The sequence below is a fragment of the Cricetulus griseus genome, chromosome 3 (assembly GCF_003668045.3).
Source record: "Cricetulus griseus strain 17A/GY chromosome 3, alternate assembly CriGri-PICRH-1.0, whole genome shotgun sequence".
Taxonomy (NCBI): domain Eukaryota; kingdom Metazoa; phylum Chordata; class Mammalia; order Rodentia; family Cricetidae; genus Cricetulus; species Cricetulus griseus.
This window is the reverse complement of record NC_048596.1, coordinates 201,470,239-201,490,121: the sequence shown is the minus strand read 5'-3', so window position 1 is coordinate 201,490,121 and position 19,883 is coordinate 201,470,239. Positions and strand designations below refer to the sequence as shown.

Genomic DNA, 19,883 nt, shown 5'->3' with positions numbered 1-19,883 from the left:
TAGCCCTGGGAGCAGATGGCTCTGGTACTTGGGAAGCCAGTGACTAAGCTGTGAGGGTGGAACCTCATGAATGGAATTAGTGTCCTCATGAAGGAGGCTCCAGGGAGCGCCCCTCCACCCTGTGAGGACACACAGAAGGCCATCTGTGTGACACTGTGTCTCATGGGCTTTCTGGATGCCTTGATCTTGGAATTCCCAGCCTCAGAACCAGGAGTTGTAAACTTGGTTGTTAATAAATAACTAAGTCTGAGGTATTTGATTAGAGTAGCTCCAACAGACCCAGACGGCATATCAGATGAAAGCAAAGACCACATTTTCCAGTATTTTCCAAAGTCGCTTTAATACCCTTTCCTTAATACCCTTTCCTTTGATGAGCATGAATGTTAAAAGCAGGTACTAGGAGAAGGCTGGGGAGAAGGCTCAGTCGGGAAAATGCCTGTCACATAAGCATGAGGACCTGGTTTTGGATTCCTCTGCACCCATATGAAGACCTGTGCTGGAAGGCACCCATAAACCCAGCACTGGGAAGACAGCAACAGAAAGACCCCTGGAGCTTGCTGGCCAGTCAGTCCAGATGATTGGGCAAGCTCCAGGTTCAATGAAAGGCCTTGTCTCAGAAAAGGTGGCCGAAAAGTGTGAGACGGCAAGCCTGGACCTTAGTTTGACCCCTGGAATCCACTCAGTGGCTTTCCTGAGAGATGCCCTCTGACCCCAACATGTGAACATGCACAAAAATAAAATAAAAACAGTGGAGGATAACTGACATTGATTTCCTGGCTTCTGTTACAAACCCCCATTTCCCCCACCCCTACGCACCACACACACACACACAAATACACACACACCACACACATCAGACACACACATACACAGCATATACATATACACACCACACACACATTCACACACACCATACACACATCGCACACACACCATACACACACACATACACATACATAAACACACACACACACACACACATACCACACACACACTTCATACACAGACCACACACACACCATACAAACACATATACACATACACCATACACACCACACCACACACACACACACATACACACCATACACACACCATACACACATATACACATATATACATACACCACACATACACATACCACACATACACACACATACACACACCATACACATACACACACAATACACACACATACACACACCATATACACATACACACACACCACACATACACATACACACACACCACACACATATACACATACACACACACCACACACATATACACATACACATACACACCACATACAGACATACACATACACCACACACCACACACACACACACACATACACACATACACAGTCTTGATGGCATAGTTAAGCAGTGGAGTACCTTTCCAGCAGGTAAAAACAGTATTTAATTCCTGGCAGGGCTAAGTAAATAAATAAATGAAGCGAGCAAGCACTGGCACTCCCACAGGTGTCAAAATATTTGGTTGACAGTTGCACAACTGTGTCTGGTTTATTCGTGTAGTCCTTATCAGTATTGAATTAATTCTGTAGTGATGTCTATCCTCTTGGGGTGTTATATCCTGAAGGGGATTTTAATATGTTCACTATCTTGAGTACATACCAGAAGGTAGGGCCTACATTTAAACCCTGTGGCTGGCACTGACCAGGTTGTCCTGACACAGAGGGCCCTAGGCTGTTTCCTAACTGGCTTCATCCTCTTTCTTTTAGCACCCTCCTGTCTCAGAAAGTCTTTTAAGATGACTTCAGCGCCTCAGATACTTCAAAATGCTTCCTGTTGCTCTGTCAACTCACTGGACCATTCTACTAGGTCTTCCAGAGAGGCAGTAAGATGACTGATGTAAAAGAATTCAGGTCAGGTTGTGAAAGGCAGGTCTAATGTTTTCCACCCCTCCCCTCCCCGCTGCCTCCTACACAGGCCATTGCTGAAAGGGTGGATGTGAAGGACTGCCTAGGGTTTGGGAAGGTGGCTGGGTAATGCCTGGGAAATTGTGGGCAGGCGGGTAGCTGGTCTCCAGGGTGTCCTCAGATCTCACTGCCTAACCTACAGCTTCTCACTGTCTGTCTGGGTCTACCATTAACTTCCCAGATTGATTTTGGGGTGGGCTCCATGTAACAGCTGCGGAAAGCCCCCAGAGTTAGAGGGTGCTGTTATAGTAGGCATCTGAAGCACTTGAAACATTATGCACCTACTGAATTCCCTTTATAACTAAACTCAGTGGCCATGGGCCTTATAGTTCTCAATCCTGTCTCTCCAGGTTTCTCTGCTATTGAACAGAGCTCTGATTTCCTCATCTTGAATCTGAGCTGGTGGTTATCTTCTGCTAAGGTTCGAGTCTTCCTAGAAAGGCAAAGCCTGTCCCCGACTCATCTCTTTTTTTCTTTAAGGTGTGTAGTTTTACTTATTTTTGCTGAAGTTGTCAAAAGACTTCCTGAGATTCAACATAGCTCTCTAACTCCCCAACACTTCACTTTTATTTTTTTCCACTTACTTAATTTAGTGTGTATGCTTGTGTACACACGCCATCCTGGTGAGTTTAAATCAGATCACAACTTACAGGAGTTTCTCTTTCCACCAGGTGAAGGAGGGTCGTTATTCCTTGACATTTCTATTTAGAATTACTCTAGTGCCCTTGGCTGGGCTGTAAGACAAGTTGGTTCATTTCTTTAAAAGAGTGAACAAAGCGAGCCGGTGCTTTCTTGACTACTGAAGTTCTGGAAACCTTGACATCCACAGAGGCGGCGAGCAAGCCCCTGTGAATGAGCACTTTGTGAGGTTCTGGCTGTGGCCAGCTCTCCCGGTCGTCATGCCCACGCTGGGGCACAAGCAGCCCCAGGGTTCGGTGCTGGAACTGGGTCCCCTTGGTTGATACAAGCGATTTCGATGTCTGGTCAGAGTTAAGCCCGCGAGGAGCATAGACAGGGAGCGGAGCAGGAGCCCTCCTAGAATGGAGAAGGGAAGACCGCTAGGGATTGAGATGCAGGGCATGGCTGGTCTGGTTAGCCTGGGGCTGGAAGTAGGGTTCAAGAGGAGGGGAGGTGACCACCTGGAGGTGGGGTGCACAGGGCTGGAGTAGGACTGGAAGGTGGAATATAGGGAGGTGAAGACCCGCTGGAGATGTGGTGAAGAAGTGAGGGGACTGGATGAATTATTCCTTGACATTTCTATTTAGAATTACTCTAGTGCTCTTGGCTGGGCTGTAAGACAAGTTGGTTCATTTCTTTAAAAGAGTGAACAAAGTGAGCCGGTGCTTTCTGTGAGGGGGTTCACAGAGCTGAGACTTAAGGTGACCCGGGGGCTGGTGCGGACGCAGATGGGTGGGGATGGAGCTGGAGGTCAGCCGGCTTTCAGGGCGCCGCCTCAGAGCAGCAGGGAGCCGAGGAGTGGGGCGGGCCCCGAGGAGGGGCGGAGACCAGGGGGCCGGGCCGCGGGCGGGACTCGGACGGGCGGGAAGTGGGTGGGGACCCGCGGGCTCCCGGGACCTCGCTGTGCTGCGCGCGCTTGTGTCGGCGCCGCGGCGAGATGAGCGGGGCAGGGTCGGCGGGCACTGCCCGGGGGCTGCGCGTAGACGGGCTGCCACCGCTACCCAAAAGCCTGAGTGGGCTGCTGCACTCGGCGGCGGGTGGAGGCGCGGCGGGCGGCTGGCGGCACCTGGAGCGGCTGTACGCACAGAAGTCGCGCATCCAGGACGAACTGAGCCGAGGGGGCGCGGGCGGCGGCGGGGCGCGGGCTGCGGGGACGCGGACCAAGCCCCCCAACCTGGACGCCGCACTGGCGCTGTTGCGCAAGGAGATGGTAAGGACCAGGCGCCGTGGGTCCCGTCGGGGGATAGTCCCTTCTGGCCTCTGGAAGCCCGTACTTCCCTTTCGGACTTCCCGCAGCTGGACATCCACGCGCAGGGCAGCCTTCGATTCTAGGGTTTTCCTGGGCCAGGCCAGGGCGCGGCGTGGCCTGCCCGCCGGGTCCCAGGAGGAACAGGCTTCCTGCGAGCCTGCGGGTCGGTGTGGACAACAGATGGATGGCCGGGCCCCTCCCCGGCTGCCCGCCAGGAATCCGATTACCGGCACGGAAGCCGTGCTCCGGCCGGGTGAAGTCCTTACGTCTGGTCTCAAACAATAGGGTTTAGTTTTTCTCCGTCCTGCGAAGTTCGGTAGGTGTTCCTGGACCAGGACGGGCGATTCAGGGTGACGCCAGGACAGGGATTTGGGCCGCAGGGAGCCCTGTCCCAGCTTGCTTCCTGTGGCAGGCCAGGTAGGGAGGGACGGAGACATCCACCCAAGACTCTGCCCTCTTTCTTTTCCCCTAGTTCAAGATCCACTGGGCCAGGTAAATAGTAAAGAAATCTAATATAAGAAAACTTTATTCTAAGAACAAATTTGCCAAAGAAAGTTAGAGTTGACTCCTTTAATGATCTAGTGCATTTGACATATGGTTTAATTCGATATCTGCCTTCTTAAAGGAGCATAATCTGCCCTGCAAACTTAGACTTAATGTAATCCACTATGCAGTCTTTATTTGGTTTTCCGAGACAGGGTTTCTCTGTGTAGCTTTGGCTGTCCTGGAACTCGCTCTGGCCTCTACCTCCTGAGTGCTGGGGTTAAAGGGTACACCACCACAGTCTTGTTTTTTGTTGGTTTGTTTTTTCGAGACAGGTTTTCTCTGTTTAGCGTTGGAGCCTATCCTGGAACTCTCTCTGTAGACAAGGCTGGCCTCAAACTCACTGAGATCTGCCTCTGCCTCCCAAATGCTGGAATTTAAGGTGTGCACCACCAACGTCCGGCTCACTATGCAATCTTAACGCTTTTTCATCATGGAAGTGATGTCTAATTCTCTCTGAAAATTTCCCGAGTCTCTTTTCTTTAATCTTTTTTTTTTCCCCCGAGAGGGTTTCTCTGTGTATCTTTGGAACACATCCTAGAGCTCGCTTTGTAGACCAAGCTGGCCTCGAGCTTACAGAGATCTGCCTGCCTCTGTCTCCCAAGTGCTGGTACTAAAGGCGTGCATGCGCCACCTACGCCTGGCTAGTTTACCTCGTTTCTTACAGAGCCTTCTAAATGCCAAAGTACCCACTTTTCTTTATTGATAACGACTATCCTGAGCCTAGCAATTTGGCAAATTGCTTTTGATTAAATACACCCATACCTAGTGTGTTTACGACCTGAATTTGGACATAACATGAACCTCTGGGTGAAATGAGAAACTTGGCCCCAGATGTTTGAGGGTTTTTTCTTGCATAAGATGCAGGGTGCAGGCCGACTCCGGGCTGTGAAGCTCTGCTTTATAAACATTCTAGGGAAGCTTAGGAGCCCTGCTGCACTCCCCAAGGGATTTCCCAGGTCCCTCCTGGAGTGACTAAAGTGCAGAACCTTGTAATTATGCCTTGGGCAGTAGCTTCATAGCTCACTATAGGAAATGAGGGAAAAGAAGCAGCTGTCAGTCTGCCTGATAACAGTGTTACAGGTAGGGTTTGGCTACAGGCCCTGACAGGCCCTTCCAGAAAACCATCACAAGGATTTTCAGTCTGTCTTCTAGGTCAAGAGACTTACCTGGAGAAACAGTGAGGTTTCTGTGACAACTCATGTCTTGCTTAACAAGAATGGGCTTTCATTCCAGAGCCTTCTGCAGAATGTCTGTTGATCTATTTAATCTGACCGTCTGAGGTCAAATCCGTGGTGGGGATACAATCCCATGTCAGTACAGAATGTGACAAATGCCTGAGGGAAAAAGCCCCCTATGAGCATAGAAAGAGTGAGTGTCCCCAGGATTGAGCAAGGGCTTCTCTGCGGGGCTGCAGAGTCTGAGGTGGGAAGGTCCCAAGTGACAGACAGGAAGAGAACACTGAGATAGCAGAGTGGAGCAGTGAGCCTCCAGCTTGACTGACAGGAGTTTGAACCAGAGATGATTAGGAGGGTGGCCGTGTTGCTATGGGAAGCCTGGGTCACAGACAGGTCATCAGCAGGAGTAGGAACTCTGAGGTGTTCAACAGGCACAGGAGGCTCCTAGAAAATGCCTTAGGCACACCTGGGAGTAATGGGTACAGTGGAAGCCAGTTTATTGGCAACAAAACACCCAAAAGTCACAAGAATTGCTAATGGGTTCTCAGAGCTGATAAGGAAAAAGTGAATCGAAGATGACTCGAGGTGTTTGTTTGTTTACTAATGGGAAGTATTTTGAAACAATTAAAAACCACAGTCCTAAAACTGAGACTGTTGCTTATTGGTAGAGCATCTCCCTAGCTCGAGTGAGGCCTATATTAATTACTTTTGCCATTGCTTTGACAAAAGCAGAGTAAGATTTATTGTGGCTCCCTGTTCCAGGATACAGTCCATTGTGGTGAGGAATATAGAGGGCATGAGGTAGTTGGTGGCGTTCTGTCTGCAGTCAGGATTCAAAGAGATGACTACTAGTTCTCGGCTTGATGTTCTCCTTTTTCTTCAGCCTGAGATCCAAGGCCATGGCAAGATACTACCCACGGGTAGGATGGGCCTTCCCAATTAATTAATTAACCTCAGTTAACCCAATCTAGATACTCCTTAGAAATTCCCAGACATTTTTCTTCTAGGTGGTTCAAGATCCTGTTGACAGTATTAATCATTCCAAGGCCCTGTGTTCAGGTTCAACACCCAGCAAACCTCCCCACATCACAGTCTAGCACAGAGAGATGATCACTGTTAATGGTTTGAGATATGTAAATATTCTGATTGTATGTATACCCTGATGTGGTAGGGTGCACCTGTGATCTCACCAGTAGGGAAGCTGAAGGAGGATTATAAGTTTGAGGGCACTCTTGGCTATACAAGACCCTATCTTAAAAAAAAAAAAAAAGTGCTTTCTATACATTGTCTAAATCCTTGTTTTTTAGTTTTATCTATGTTGCTGGGGTAGAATACCCTCAAAAAGCAATTTAAGGGAGAATTTATTCAGCTTACAATTCCAAGTTACAGCCTATCATTTTGGGATGTCACACTTGAAGCAATTAGGTAGATCCATAGTTCCAAGAGAGAAAATGAATGTATGCATGCTTGTTAGTGCTCAGTCCCCCTCCCCCCCCCCCCCCCGTCTACTCATACAGTTCAGGAGCCTCTGCTTAGGGAATGGTATCTGCCTACAGTGGGTTGAGTTGTTATGTGTTAATTCCCATATCAATTAACATTCAAGGCCATTCTCCACAGATGCTCCATCAGGCCAACCTAATCTAGACAATGTTTGAGACTTTCTTCTCAGGGGTTCTAGGTTGTGTCACGTTGATAATTAGAACTAACCATCACACCTTGTAAATTCTTCATGGGAGAGGCACTTTATGTATTTTATATTATTTATCCTCCTCTTCCTCTTTCTTTTTTGAGATGGATCTCACTATATAGCCCTTGGCTAGCCTAGAACTCACAGAAATCCATTTGCCTTTGCCTTCTGAGTGCTGGGATTAAAGATATTCACCACTATTCCCTGTTTATTTCCTTTAAAAATCTTTTAGGTTTATTTTTACTGTTTTTAATTAAATGTATGTATGTATGTATGTATGTATGTATGTATGTATGTATGTATGTATGTGAGTATGTGCACATAAGTGCAAGTGCTCTTGGAGGCCAGAAGGCACTGGATTTACAGGTGTCGGTGAGCCATCTCACCCAGTGTTGGGAACCAAACTTAGGCCCTCTGTGAGGTGTTGATCTCTGAGCCATCTCTCCAGATCCTAATTATATTTTCAAAAATCAGCTGCTCAGAGTTTAATCCTCATGAGCTCTCAACCTTCTTTGGGTCTGTTGGGCTCCATAGCCGTGTTTGGTCATTGCACCGTGTGATCCGTACACACGTGCTCATAAAGCAAGCATACCTGGGTCACAGTGTATTCTGCAGCTCAATTTTGGAGGGTACAATCTGCAAACATGTTTCTGTCACTATGCTTTATTGGGTCTTCGGTGAATGCAGAGGGTGTAGAGTGTGGCTGTGCTGTGTCATTTTGGACCTTGTTAATGGGTCGAAAGGAAGTTTCTTACAGTATTGTGTGTGTGCAAAGGGGGGATGTTCATGACATCCCATCAGTAGAGGAGGATGCTAAACATTTCAGAGGCAGAGTTGGAGGCTGGAAGAGAACTGATTGGAGCTGAGGGTGCAAGTGTCACTTCAAAGGAGTGACACTAATGATAAGAGTTAGGGGAGCTGTTACACAGACTGGAGAAGGCAGGGGTGAGTCCCTTGGTGGGCTGAGGCTCAGCCCCTTGATTGGTTAACAATGTACTCTCCTCAGAGTTGTTACTTGATGTTCTAGTAACCCCATGTCTGTGAAATTTTGTCACTCCAAGTCCCTGTAGCCAGGAAAGAGTCCACTATCAAAGATCCAAAGATCACACCAGTGCTAACTGAATGTAAAAGCAATTGTTTAAAAAAAAAATCATGTTATCTATTGAATTTTTGTGGTTGTTTTGTTTTTTGAGAAGGTATTATCGTGTAGCCCTGTCTGGCCTAGAACTCTCTTTTAATGGTACTTATTTATTTATATTATTATTTTTGAGATGGGATCTCAAATAGCCCAGGTTCACTTTGAACTATGCAGCTCCTGACTCTTTTTGTTGTTGTTGTTTGTTTTTCCTGACAGGGCTTCTCTGTGTAGCTTTGGGATCCTGTTCTGAAACTCACTTTATAGACCAGGTTGGTTTTTGAACTCACAGAGATTCACCTGCCCCTGCGCCCAAGTGCTGGCTGACCTTGCTTGACTTTTGATCCTCCTGTGGCTCTAGTATTATATGCATGCACTATTTTAGCTTGTTTGTTTGCTTTTTATTTTGAGACAGAGTTTTACTACGTAGGCCAGCCTGACTGAGAACCTGCTGTCTCTGCCTCCCCAAATGCTGGGATTATAGGTATGCAGCAGGATGATACCCAGCTTGAAGAGGTCTTTTTGTTTGTTTGTTTGTTTGTTTGTTTGTTTGTTTGTTTTCGAGACAGGGTTTCTCTGTGTAGCATTGGAGCCTATCCTGACACTCGCTCTGGAGACCAGGCTGGCCTCGAACTCACAGAGATCTGCCTGCCTCTGCCTCCCGAGTGTTGGGATTAAAGGAGTGCGTCACCAACGCCCAGCGCCTGAAGAGGTGTTTTAAGAGCATTGGCTATAGGGTTGGGAAGATGGTTCCCTGGGTATAACGTGTTTGTTGTGCAAGCATGAGGACCTGAGTTTGGATCCCCAGAATGCACAGAAAAGCCACACATGGCAGTGTGAACCTGTAATTCCAGCTCCAGGGGTAGAGACAAAAGAATCTCTGAAGCTCACCGGCCAGCCAGTCCAAAACAGTCAGCTCCAGGTTCAACGGGAGACTCTGTCTCAGAAAATAAGCTAGAGATGAAACTGAGGAGACATTAATGTCGACCTCTGACCTCAGGCAAGCACACAGGCAGGCACCACACACACACACACACACACACACACACACACACACACACACACACACACACACACAGAGTTTGTTATGTTCTCAAGAGAATGGTAGAGTCACACTCTGTATGTTCACAGAGTGAGCATGTGTAAAATGCTGCAGGGGGCTAATGGCAAACAGGAAATTAGGAGACGTGAGAGGATATGGGAGTCTTTACTCGTCCACAGGCTGCTAGACTTTGACCTGGTTACCTACCTGTGGAGCACCTCAGGCTCCTGCTTCCCGACTGAACTCCAGTGCTTCATCAGTTGCTCATGCCTCTTCTTCCCCCTTTAGTTAAAGCACCATCTGTTGCATGAAAAGGTCAGAGTGCCCCAGCTCTTGGCACAGTGGGCATCTTTTCATCTGCCGAGGTCTCCAAGGAGCAGCAGTCTAGGCAGCCACTGCTGCATCTCAAGGATGCTGGTGCTTCCCACATCCACCACCCCTTTGTTCTGGGGCTTGGTCCCTGTGACGCTTTAATGCTGGGTAGGGGGTGGGAGGTGTTGAAGGGACAACCACAGCCCATTGCAGGTCACTCCAGCTAGCAGCAGCTGGGAGCTTTGAGGTTTTGCTCTTTGAGTGCCTGCGGAAGCTCCCAGTGGATTCCAGACTTGCACAGTCCTGTGACAGAAACCACACATGCAGACTGAGCAGGAAGCCAGCCAGCCAGATACATGCCCAGTGCCAGTGCTGGCTGAGCCTTCAGACGTCGTTGCCTCCCTCCCACTTGTTTCCATAAAGGTCACTGTGCTTCATTCCTTCCTGTGCTGGTCCCTGTCCCTGTAGAATTGTAACACTGGGATGGTTGTTCTCCTCAGTACTCAGGAGACAAAAACCCAGGCCTGCCTTCCAGGGCAACAAACTCACTGAGGCTTGTTCATTTTATTCTTTATTGTTGTTGTTTTTTTTCTAGACAGGATTCCGCTAAGATCCGCCTGCCTCTGCCTCCCAAGTGCTGGGATTAAAGGCATGTGCCAGCACTGCCCAGCTCATTTTATTATTGTTTACATTTAACTCTCTCTGTGTGTGCATATGTGTCATGTGCAAATGTGTCTTGTGCTTGTGGAGGTCAAAGGACTCTCTGCAAGAGTCGGTTCTTTTCTTCTACCGTGTGGGTCCCAGGAATCTAACTCAGGTCATCAGGCTGGCCGGGCAAGCAGCATCCTTACTCACTGAGGCATCTTGCCAGCCCAACCCTGTCCATTTTTATTTGTTCTGTTAACTTCTTTCATTGGCTCTGCGAGCCAAAGCTGCCTGGTCTTGCAGGCCTATATATTTGGAATCTTGTATAAAGGATGGGGAGTGGTGTCCTTGATCAGAGGGCAGGCCTTTCCCCTGAGACCAGGGCTCTATGGTACAGGGTAATCTATGGGAAACCAGGTATGTTCCAGCCAGGAGCAAGCAGACTGAACAGGATGATTGAGGAGAAAAATGTGGAGTCTGTTTAAACTAGGCCTGGTGGCTCATACCTATAATCTTACCAACCTGGAAACTGAGGCAGGAGTATCACTGTGAGTCTAAGGCTAGCCTGAAATACACAGTGAGGCCCTATCTCCAAAAACACAAAACAAAACCCCAAAACCAAAAAAAATGAAAATACTACTAGTGATAGAAGTAAATAAACACCATCGAAGATAAATTACAGTGCTCAACATTCTTTGTAACTGCTGACATAAAAATGACTATGCTGTACCCAAAAGACTATCAAAGGCTTGACAGAAGGATAGTGGGGGGGCCTCTCCTATCTGACTGGCAGAGGCTGTTGCACTTTGTTTTGGAGCAGTTTCACAATACCCATGAATTGAATCTGAACCTGCCCTTTGGCCCTGTAACTTCACTTCCTTAAATACTCTAAAACAGTGTTTTAGCAAGACACGGGGAAATTTTGTTGCTCTTTTGTTCATGTAAGTGGGGTGGGGGGGTACACTGTATGTGAGTCCACGTGGAGGTTAGAGGACAGCCTCAGGTGTTGTTCAAGTGGCAGCCACCATTTTTGTTTTTAACACAGGCTCTCTCTGTCACAGGCTGGCCATCCTGGGGTCCTTCTTCCTCTGTCTCTCCAGGATTCTGTGCTGCTGACTCCTGTGCTGTACCTGCACATGGGTTGTTTGCAGGTTTTTCTTCAAGGTCTTTCTTCTTGCAAAGAGATGACTGCTAGCCAGGCGTTGGTGGCGCACGCCTTTAATCCCAGCACTCGGGAGGCAGAGGCAGGCGGATCTCTGTGAGTTCGAGACCAGCCTAGTTCCAGGGCAGCCTCCAAAGCCACAGAGAAACTCTGTCTCGAAAAAAACCAAAAAAAAAAAAAAAAAAAAAAAAGAGAGAGAGAGATGACTGCTAAGGAGTCATCCATTCCCTCAGCCCTATGTACTGGTTTTGAAGGCCTGAGTGGGGACCCAGAACACTGGCAGTGTGACAGCTAGCCAGATCTTCATCCTCTGGCCTGCTTTTATAGCTCTGTAGACCTGGAACTCATCAGTGACTGAGCTCTCCTAGCTTATTAGACGATCTCCTTCCTGGCCCATCTCACTTCTGTTTTAACCTTGCTTCAGATTTGAGGCCTGAAGTGGGGGAGTGATTGAAAGGACTTGAGAGGCTGCCGCCCCACCCCACTCTACCCCACTACCACTTGTGCCTTCTCCCAAACTTGTCATTTTTAGAAATGCATCTTCCAGATACAGTCACACAAGGGAATGGCAATTCACCTTACATGGGTGTATTATAGTTTTGTTTTCCAGCTGAATATTTTGTTTCGTTGTCTGGTTTTTCGAGACAGGATTTCTCTGTGTAACAGCCCTGGCTGTCCTGGAACCTGCTTTGTAAACCAGTCTGGCCTCGAACTTACGGATGTGCCTGCCTCTGCGGGTCCCACCCCCACCCTGGGATTAAAGGCATGGCCCACCACTCCCAGCCTTCGTTCTTCAGTTGAATCTTAATATATTGCCCATGCTGGCCTGTGAGTCATAATCATCTTGCCTCAGCCTCCTAAGTAGTTAGAATTACAGGTACTGTAACCCTAACTGCAGGTTTTTGTTGTTGTTGTTGTTTTTGTTTTAAACAAATATTTATTTTAGGCTGGGTGTGGTAGTACATGTTTTAAATCCCAGCACTTGGGAGGCAGAGGCAGGTGGATCACTGAGTTTAGGCCAACTTGACCTACATAGCAAGTTTCAGGACCTAGACTTTGTCTCAAAAACTAACTAACTAAGCAACCAACCAATGTCTATATGTCTATACCCGAGTATATGTGCAACATATGCACACACCACATGATTTTGTGTGTGTTCACGTGTGTGTAGATGCACATTCACTTGTGAATGTGTCTATGGAGGCCAGGGGTTGACTTTCGATATCTTCCTGAGTCCTTTCCCACCTTATTTTTTCAGACAAGTTTCTCACTGAACCTGGAGTTGACTAATTTAGGCAAGACTAGCTGCTCCAGGCATCCTGCTGCCTGCCTATCCAGCTGGGATTACAGATGTGCACCTTTACACCAGACTTTTACTTGAGTTTTGGGGATCGAACTCTTTGTCGATTGAGTCATCTCCTCATCCCTTGCACCATAACTTTTTAAATCTGACAAGGGACAGTGGGCATCAGCTCCTGGCAGTCTCTGTGTGACACTCACAGGCTAGTACTCCGCCACTCCCCACCCCTATTGCCTGCTCTTCTCCTACATTTGGCCAGGAATAAAAACATTTCCCTGGGTGTTTGTTTTGCTTTGAATCTTCACTGTAGTTGGAAAGAAGTTGCTTTCCTGTTTAGTTTTGTAAATAAGGTAGTGTATTATTATTATTATTGATTTTTTGTCTGATTTTGAACCTTAAATGAGAAAGAATTTATACTGTGAAACTTGGGAAGGCTGTTCTTGGCACACCATTGGGTGGAGGTTAGGGTCCCACTGATATAACTAGGTAACAAAGTATTAAAATAAGGGACTTATTCCTAAAAGGTACTTTTTTTTTTTTTTGAGCCAGGGTCTCATTATATATCACTGCCTGAAACTGTAAATTGTAGACTAGGCTAGCCTTGGACTCACAGAGATCCTCCTGTTTCTGCCTCCCCAGTGCTAGGATCAAAGGTGTGTGTTGTTTTTAACCAAGTCTCTATTATTCGATTTTACCAATAAAATCTCTGGAGCCAGATGCTGGGGTGAAAACCTGCTAGCTCAGAAAGGCAGAGAAAGCAGCCAGCTGACCTTCCTACTCTAACATTATCCCAGAAAAGGGGGCTTTTCCTACTCTATCTGAAACAAAAAAAACTTCTCCAACTGTATCTCCCTGCCTTCTGCTTCCTGTGCATCTCTCTCTCCCCAGCCTCCTGACTTCCCCTCACTATGGTCACTTCCAGTCATCTGGTTGCTTGTTCTGCCTCTTGACCTATGGTTGGTTTTATTTTAATGAAATCTCGGGGTTCGTAGTATGATCAAGTATCCCGCAACAGGTGTGCACCAACATGCCCAGCTATCTTAATATTTTAATGTTTGAGTCAGCAAAAATTGCCCCCCACCAGTTAGTAAGTATTCTATGTGTGAGTGTGCATGTTCCTGTGTATGTGTGTATGTCCTGTGTGTGTGCTTGCTCTTGTGTGTGTGTGTATTCTGTGTATGAGTGTGCGTGCTCCAGTGTGGAGGCTTGAGGAGAAAGGCTAGTGTCAGGTGTCTTCCTCTAGTGCTCTCCACTCTTTTTTTGTTGTTGTTGTTTGTTTGTTTGGGGTTTTTTCTTTTTTTTTTTTTTTTTTTTTTTTTTTTTTGAGATAGGGTTTCTCTGTGTGACTTTGGAGCCTGTCCTGGAACTCGCTCTGTAGACCAGGCTGGCCTCAAACTCACATAGATCTGCCTGCCTCGGCCTCCCAAGTGCTGAGATTAAAGGTGTGTGTCACCACCATCTGGCCACCCTGTTTTGTCACTTAGGGTCTCCTACTGAACCTGGGATTTACTGATTTGGGTAGAATGACTCCAGCAAGTTCCAGGTGTCCCACTTCTGCCTTCTCAGCACTGGGGTTATATTATAGGGGTGCACAGCTGCATGTGACTTGGCTTAAAATTAAAAAAAATTATTAATGGGATGTGTATGTTTGTATGCTTGCATGTGTGTGGGTGCCTCTGGAGGTTAGACATGTCAGATACCCTGGCACTGGAATTGAAGGCAATTGTGATCACCAATTCACATCTGTGGATGCTGAGAACCAAGCTCTGGTTTGCAAATTCTGCAAGAATTTGCAAAATTCTTGTGCTCTAGCCACTGATCCATCTCTCTAGCCTCCACTGCCCCCCCCCCCCCAGGTTCTCACTATGTAGCTCTGGCTGTCCTGGAACTCACTATGTAAACAAGGCTGGCCTTTCACAGGTACCAACCTGTCTCAGCCTCCTAGGTGTGCTGGGATTAAAGCTGTGCATCACCACACCTGGCTTTTCTGAGTGTGGGTTTTGGGGATCCAAACTGAGGTCATCATTTTTGCATGGCAAGCTCTTTACAGACTGAGCCATCTCCCTAGCCCCAAAAGGTTTAAAGTCTCCTCCGAGCAGAGGATGGTGGTGGAGCACAGTCATTCCAGCTCTTGGGAGGCAGAACCAGGAGGCTCGGGAGTTCAAGGTCATCTTCACTCTAAAGTGAGTGGAGGCCAGCCAGGGATTCCATGAGAACTGGTCTAAAGAAAGAAAAGATTCTAGGCCTCTAAGCCCAGCCACCTAGTGATGAGCCTCTCCCACACCACACCCTGAGTGAGTTTCTGGGACTTTAGGGACCCTCAACACAGCAGGGAGCCACCTTCCCCTAGGACAGTGGTTTTTAACCTTCCTAATGCTGCAACCCTTTAATACAGTTCCTCATATTGTGGTGCTCCCAACCATAAAATTATGTATTTTTTGTCACTTTGTAACTGTAATTATCTGATATGCAACCCCCAAAGGGGTCAAGATCCACAGGCTGAGAACCGCTGCCCTAGTGACAGGAAGCAGACTCTGGTGGGAAGGACGTGCTGGGCCCACCTGGCAGCAGGAGAGTGAGGAGAGACAATGGCAGACAAAGCAGGCAGCCTGAGCAGAGGAGGGAAGGACAAGCAGTTTGCAGTCACTGAGCTAGCCCTTTTTATGTCTTGTAAGTCACAATAAAGGAGGGGAGATCACAGGTCTGAGGTGACTGATTTGTTGAAATGAGCCTAAAGTTTTCAAAATGCCTCTGGAAGAAAGCTGTCATTTCTAAATCCTGCAGAGTTGTCCTTCAAGGACATGTTCGTGGGTTAAGAAATGGCAGATGATGGGTATTTTGGGCTTGCTTATGGGGTAATGATGGGGATAATTTCTTAACACTTTTTTTTTTTTTTTCTAGCAGGGCAAGCTGCTCTTGCTCATGGGTGACTTGATTGTGTCCTGTAGTTCAGTCCTGGGGCATGCTCCTCCTTGTCCCTATTCAGACCCCTTAGCCAAGGGCCTTCTGGAGGAGCCTGGGCTGGCCCACTGTGCTCCTCTCAAGCTAATGACATGGCAGGAGTAGGCATGTTGTGAGCACACAGCACTGCTTGTCCAGCCATGGCCGCTGGGCCCACTCTAACATGACCCTAAACCTTAAACCAGGGCAGATCTTTGTATTCATTCAGTCATCCAGAACCAGCATGCTGAAGACTGCCTATCATGGCTAGAATGTCTGTCACTCACCTCCTGTACTTAAGGGAAATTCTGCCTAATGGGAGGAAGTAAGTCTGGTATCTGGAGAAGTTGCTATGAGGAGCTGTTTAGGTGAAATCTGCCTGTATACTGGGCATGTGTTCAGCTGTGTGACAGGTGTGTCTGGACCATGCTGTGTTTCGAGGTGGCTCAGTTGTTTCTATGCTGCTGTCACACCTGATGACAGGGCAGCTCTGTGAATCATCCCTGTGTACCAGTGCAGGGAGGTCCGGTCCATTCAGATTCCCCACTTACCACATTGTGCTAGGCATGTCCTTGGGTATTCAGGAAGACTTGGAAAAACTTGGCACCATGAGTCTTGGGTGACATGGGATCATGACCTTGTCATCCAACAGAGTTTTAAGAGTCAGGGAGCTGAGGCTTTTGTCCCCCATGGGCTGACCCCATGGCCCCCAGAAGGTGAACATTACCATATGCTCAGAGCTTCTTCAGTCTTTCTGTGGTCTGTTCTTGACATGAGAAGTAGACTCTTAGTGTCTTTCACTTGATGGTGAAGCAGTGACTAGGTAGGAGACATGTGTCATATGAGCCTCTTCTTAGATATTTTAAGCAAACACAGGTATGAGTCTTGGAAGGTGTGGCTTTATCAAAGTTAAATCTGGGAGGAGACAGGCATATTTGACTTACTTAGTAAGAACCTTGAGCAATAGAATCTTGGAATATAGGAGCCATGCAGAAGGCAGAGAAAGGACTTGGCCAGAACACCCCAATGAAAACAGCCAACAGGCCGTTTTGTCTTCTGATGCTATCACAGTGTAGCTAAGGCTGGTCTCAAATTCACAATCCTCCTGCCTCAGCTTCCCAAGTGCTAGGATGTCAACCATGCCCTACCATGCCTGAATTAACTGTTTGCTCTTTTTAGGCTATACGGTGTGTTATGCCTCCAGATGTCTATAAAGTGTGGTTAGGAAAGAGTGACATAAAGGTCTGTTTGCATGAGGGGTGGTTACTCCTAGTGTTGAAGGCTTTGTAGGATGGACACCTGAGAGGCTGTGACTTTATGTAACAAGGTTACATCTGATTGAAATCCCACAGATAGCATTGGTGAGCTGCCCTCCTTGAGCCTGAGGTTAGCATCCCAAGGCTGGCCCTACTGGAGTCTTTCTCTTTTCCTGGGCCGTTTTGGTGGTAGCTTTTATCTTGTCTGACACAAGTGGCTGCTGTGCAGGAAGCAGGTGAGTCCATACCTGCCTTTCAAGCTCCCAACATGGTGCTTGACCTGTTAAAGGTTCCAGTGTGCAGAATCCCTGAAATTCTGAGCATCATCCCTTTCCTGGGCTTAGGCTTGATGGAACCCATGCTTTTCTGGACCTAGCTGCTTCTTGTCATAGGGTAAGCAATAGGGAGAGAGGAAGGTGAAGATGAACAACAAATGCATGACATTCCCACATTTCTTGTCCCCTGCCACTTGTTTTTGTGACGTTTCCAGAAGGTTGCTATAAAGCTGCTACAGTGGACAGCATTCCACATTGACCAGTGGGATCCTGTCCTTGGCCTGGGGTAATGTACTACCTGAAAACAACAGATTGTGAGGTCTTGCCAAGGTTGCAAGGAAGTCATGTGTGGGTCTTCCCTGAGTGTGGTCGCGTGGAGCAGTAATGTCTCTGGGACCTGACATCCACAATGAAACCAGCTGAGGAGCGCAGAACATGCACTACTGTTGCTTCACTGGGTGTGTCTGGAGCACCGGAGCAAACTCAGTCCATGCCCCCAGGTATGGACTCACCCACTCAGTTCTGACTGAGGTATGGCATGACACAGTGGAAGTATGCGTCTACCTGAATTAGAATTCCACAGCGTCCCATTGATGCTGCCTTAAGCCTTCCTGGGGGAAGGAATGTGCTAGCGTGGGCAGATTTCTAGTTGGGTGTTCAACTAAAATTAAATTCCAGCACTGACTTGGATTTTTACCTCCCCTCCCTTCCCTCAAGGTTGGCCTCCGACAGCTGGACATGTCTTTACTCTGCCAACTGTACAGCCTCTATGAATCCATTCAGGAGTACAAGGGAGCGTGCCAAGCAGCCTCCAGCCTGGATTGCACCTACGCCCTGGAGAATGGCTTCTTCGATGATGAGGAGGACTTCCAGGAGCATGGTTCTCTCCAAGAAGGCCAGGGCCAAGGCCCTCCCCGGGACTTGTCACTGCCTGTTACTCACCTCTCCAGCAGTGACTGGATTCTGGAGTCTATCTAGTATCTCTGGAGTCCTCCCACACAGACTGGCAGCATCTGTTTCTCTCTTGCAAGAAAGTACATCAGCCTCTTCATGGTGGACAGTCTATGGGCACATGGGGACATGTGCCAGTAGTTTATCTTATGGGCATGGAGTTTGTTAACTGCAGGGTCTTCCCAGGCATGTTAGAATATCCTTGACAACTTTAGTAGCACCTGATAGGAACTGACAAAGTTCCATGTGGAAAGCCTTCACGTGTATTTTGGGTGAGGTTGCTCTCAGCCAGCTTCTTTGTAGGTGGCAAGCGTGTTATACCCTCTTTGGTTTAGGAATGCTAATGCTGGCATGTGAAATATGAAAACCACCATTCCCCTGCCTGGAGTCCCCATGGCAGCCTGAATCTTTTCATGCTGTTACTGAGCTGTTAGCCTCTTCACTCATATTTATTTGAAAGTTGCATCACTGACTCATGAGAGTTTTCTAGAAGGAGGAAATATTCTGCCACACTGGTCTATACTTTTCTGCAACTACCAAAATTGACATCAGGCATAGGTAGAGAGAAAAAGCATGAATGAATGAATATACATTGAATAGAGGGAAAAAAAACAAACAAACCTGGGACCAGCTAATATTTGTATCACTCATCAAAAGATGGTGACTGTTTATGGTTACAGACTCTGTAAACTTCAGTGTTAGAAAGCAATCCTTTCAAACAGTAGTTACCTGAAGCCTTAATATATTTATTAAAACACTTTATGTATGAGAACTTCACCCTGTAGGTTGAACATGTATAAAATGCCTGTCTCTTGCCATGTATCATTTTGTTTGGGGGTCTGGCTAGCATGTATGAGGCCTGGGATTTGACCTTAGTATAAGTCAACTGGGCATGATGGTGTATGCCTGTAATCCCAGGACTGAGGTAGGGGCAGGGGGATCAGAAGTTCAAGGTTTTCCTTGACTACATAGAGAGTTTAGAGCCATTCTGGACTATCCTTTCTCAAAACAAAAATTATATTCTGAGTTCAGACATACAACCGCATGTGGTCCAGTATCACACATACTGAAAGAAATTTAGGACTTTTTGGCCATTAAATGAATTTTAGTAGCTACATTTATGCCAGGCAGTGGTGGTGCACGCCTTTAATCCCAGCACTTGGGAGGCAGAGACTGGCAGATCTCGTGAGTTCGAGGCCAGCCTGGTCTACTATAAAGTGACTTCCAGGATAGCTCCAAAACTAGAGAAACCCTTCCTTGAAAAACAAACAAAAACATAGGCCTATTTCTCTCTTAAGCGTGGACAGTCATTTCATTGGTACCAGGCCACATTTTCACCAAGATTTCACCTTGTTTCTTGGAGAATGCCAAGTTCTTTGGTCCTCTTTTAGTGTGAAGTCTGCTCATAAGTGCCCTCTGGAGGCAAGCAAGGGGAAGTACAACTTAACAACTGTGTGAACTTTTCCTGGGGAGTTTAAGTATCTACTTACCCCAAACAAGGCACCAGCAACAAACCAAAGTAAGGATTACACAAAAGTTCAACCTGGCAAACCAATAAGCATATTCATATTACTTCAGTGTGAATAATCTC

At 47.2% G+C, this 19,883-nt stretch overlaps 1 protein-coding gene across 1 annotated transcript; it reads left to right on the top strand.

Moving 5' to 3' along the window:
- The first annotated feature begins 3,554 nt into the window (after positions 1 to 3,554).
- LOC113834589 (protein FAM89A) lies at positions 3,555 to 19,847 on the top strand. The gene is made up of 2 exons (XM_027404824.2): positions 3,555 to 3,827; positions 18,059 to 19,847. The coding sequence occupies exons 1-2, from the start codon at positions 3,555 to 3,557 to the stop codon at positions 18,317 to 18,319; spliced, it is 534 nt and encodes a 177-aa protein (XP_027260625.1). The 3' UTR covers positions 18,320 to 19,847.
- Positions 19,848 to 19,883: the final 36 nt, after the last annotated feature.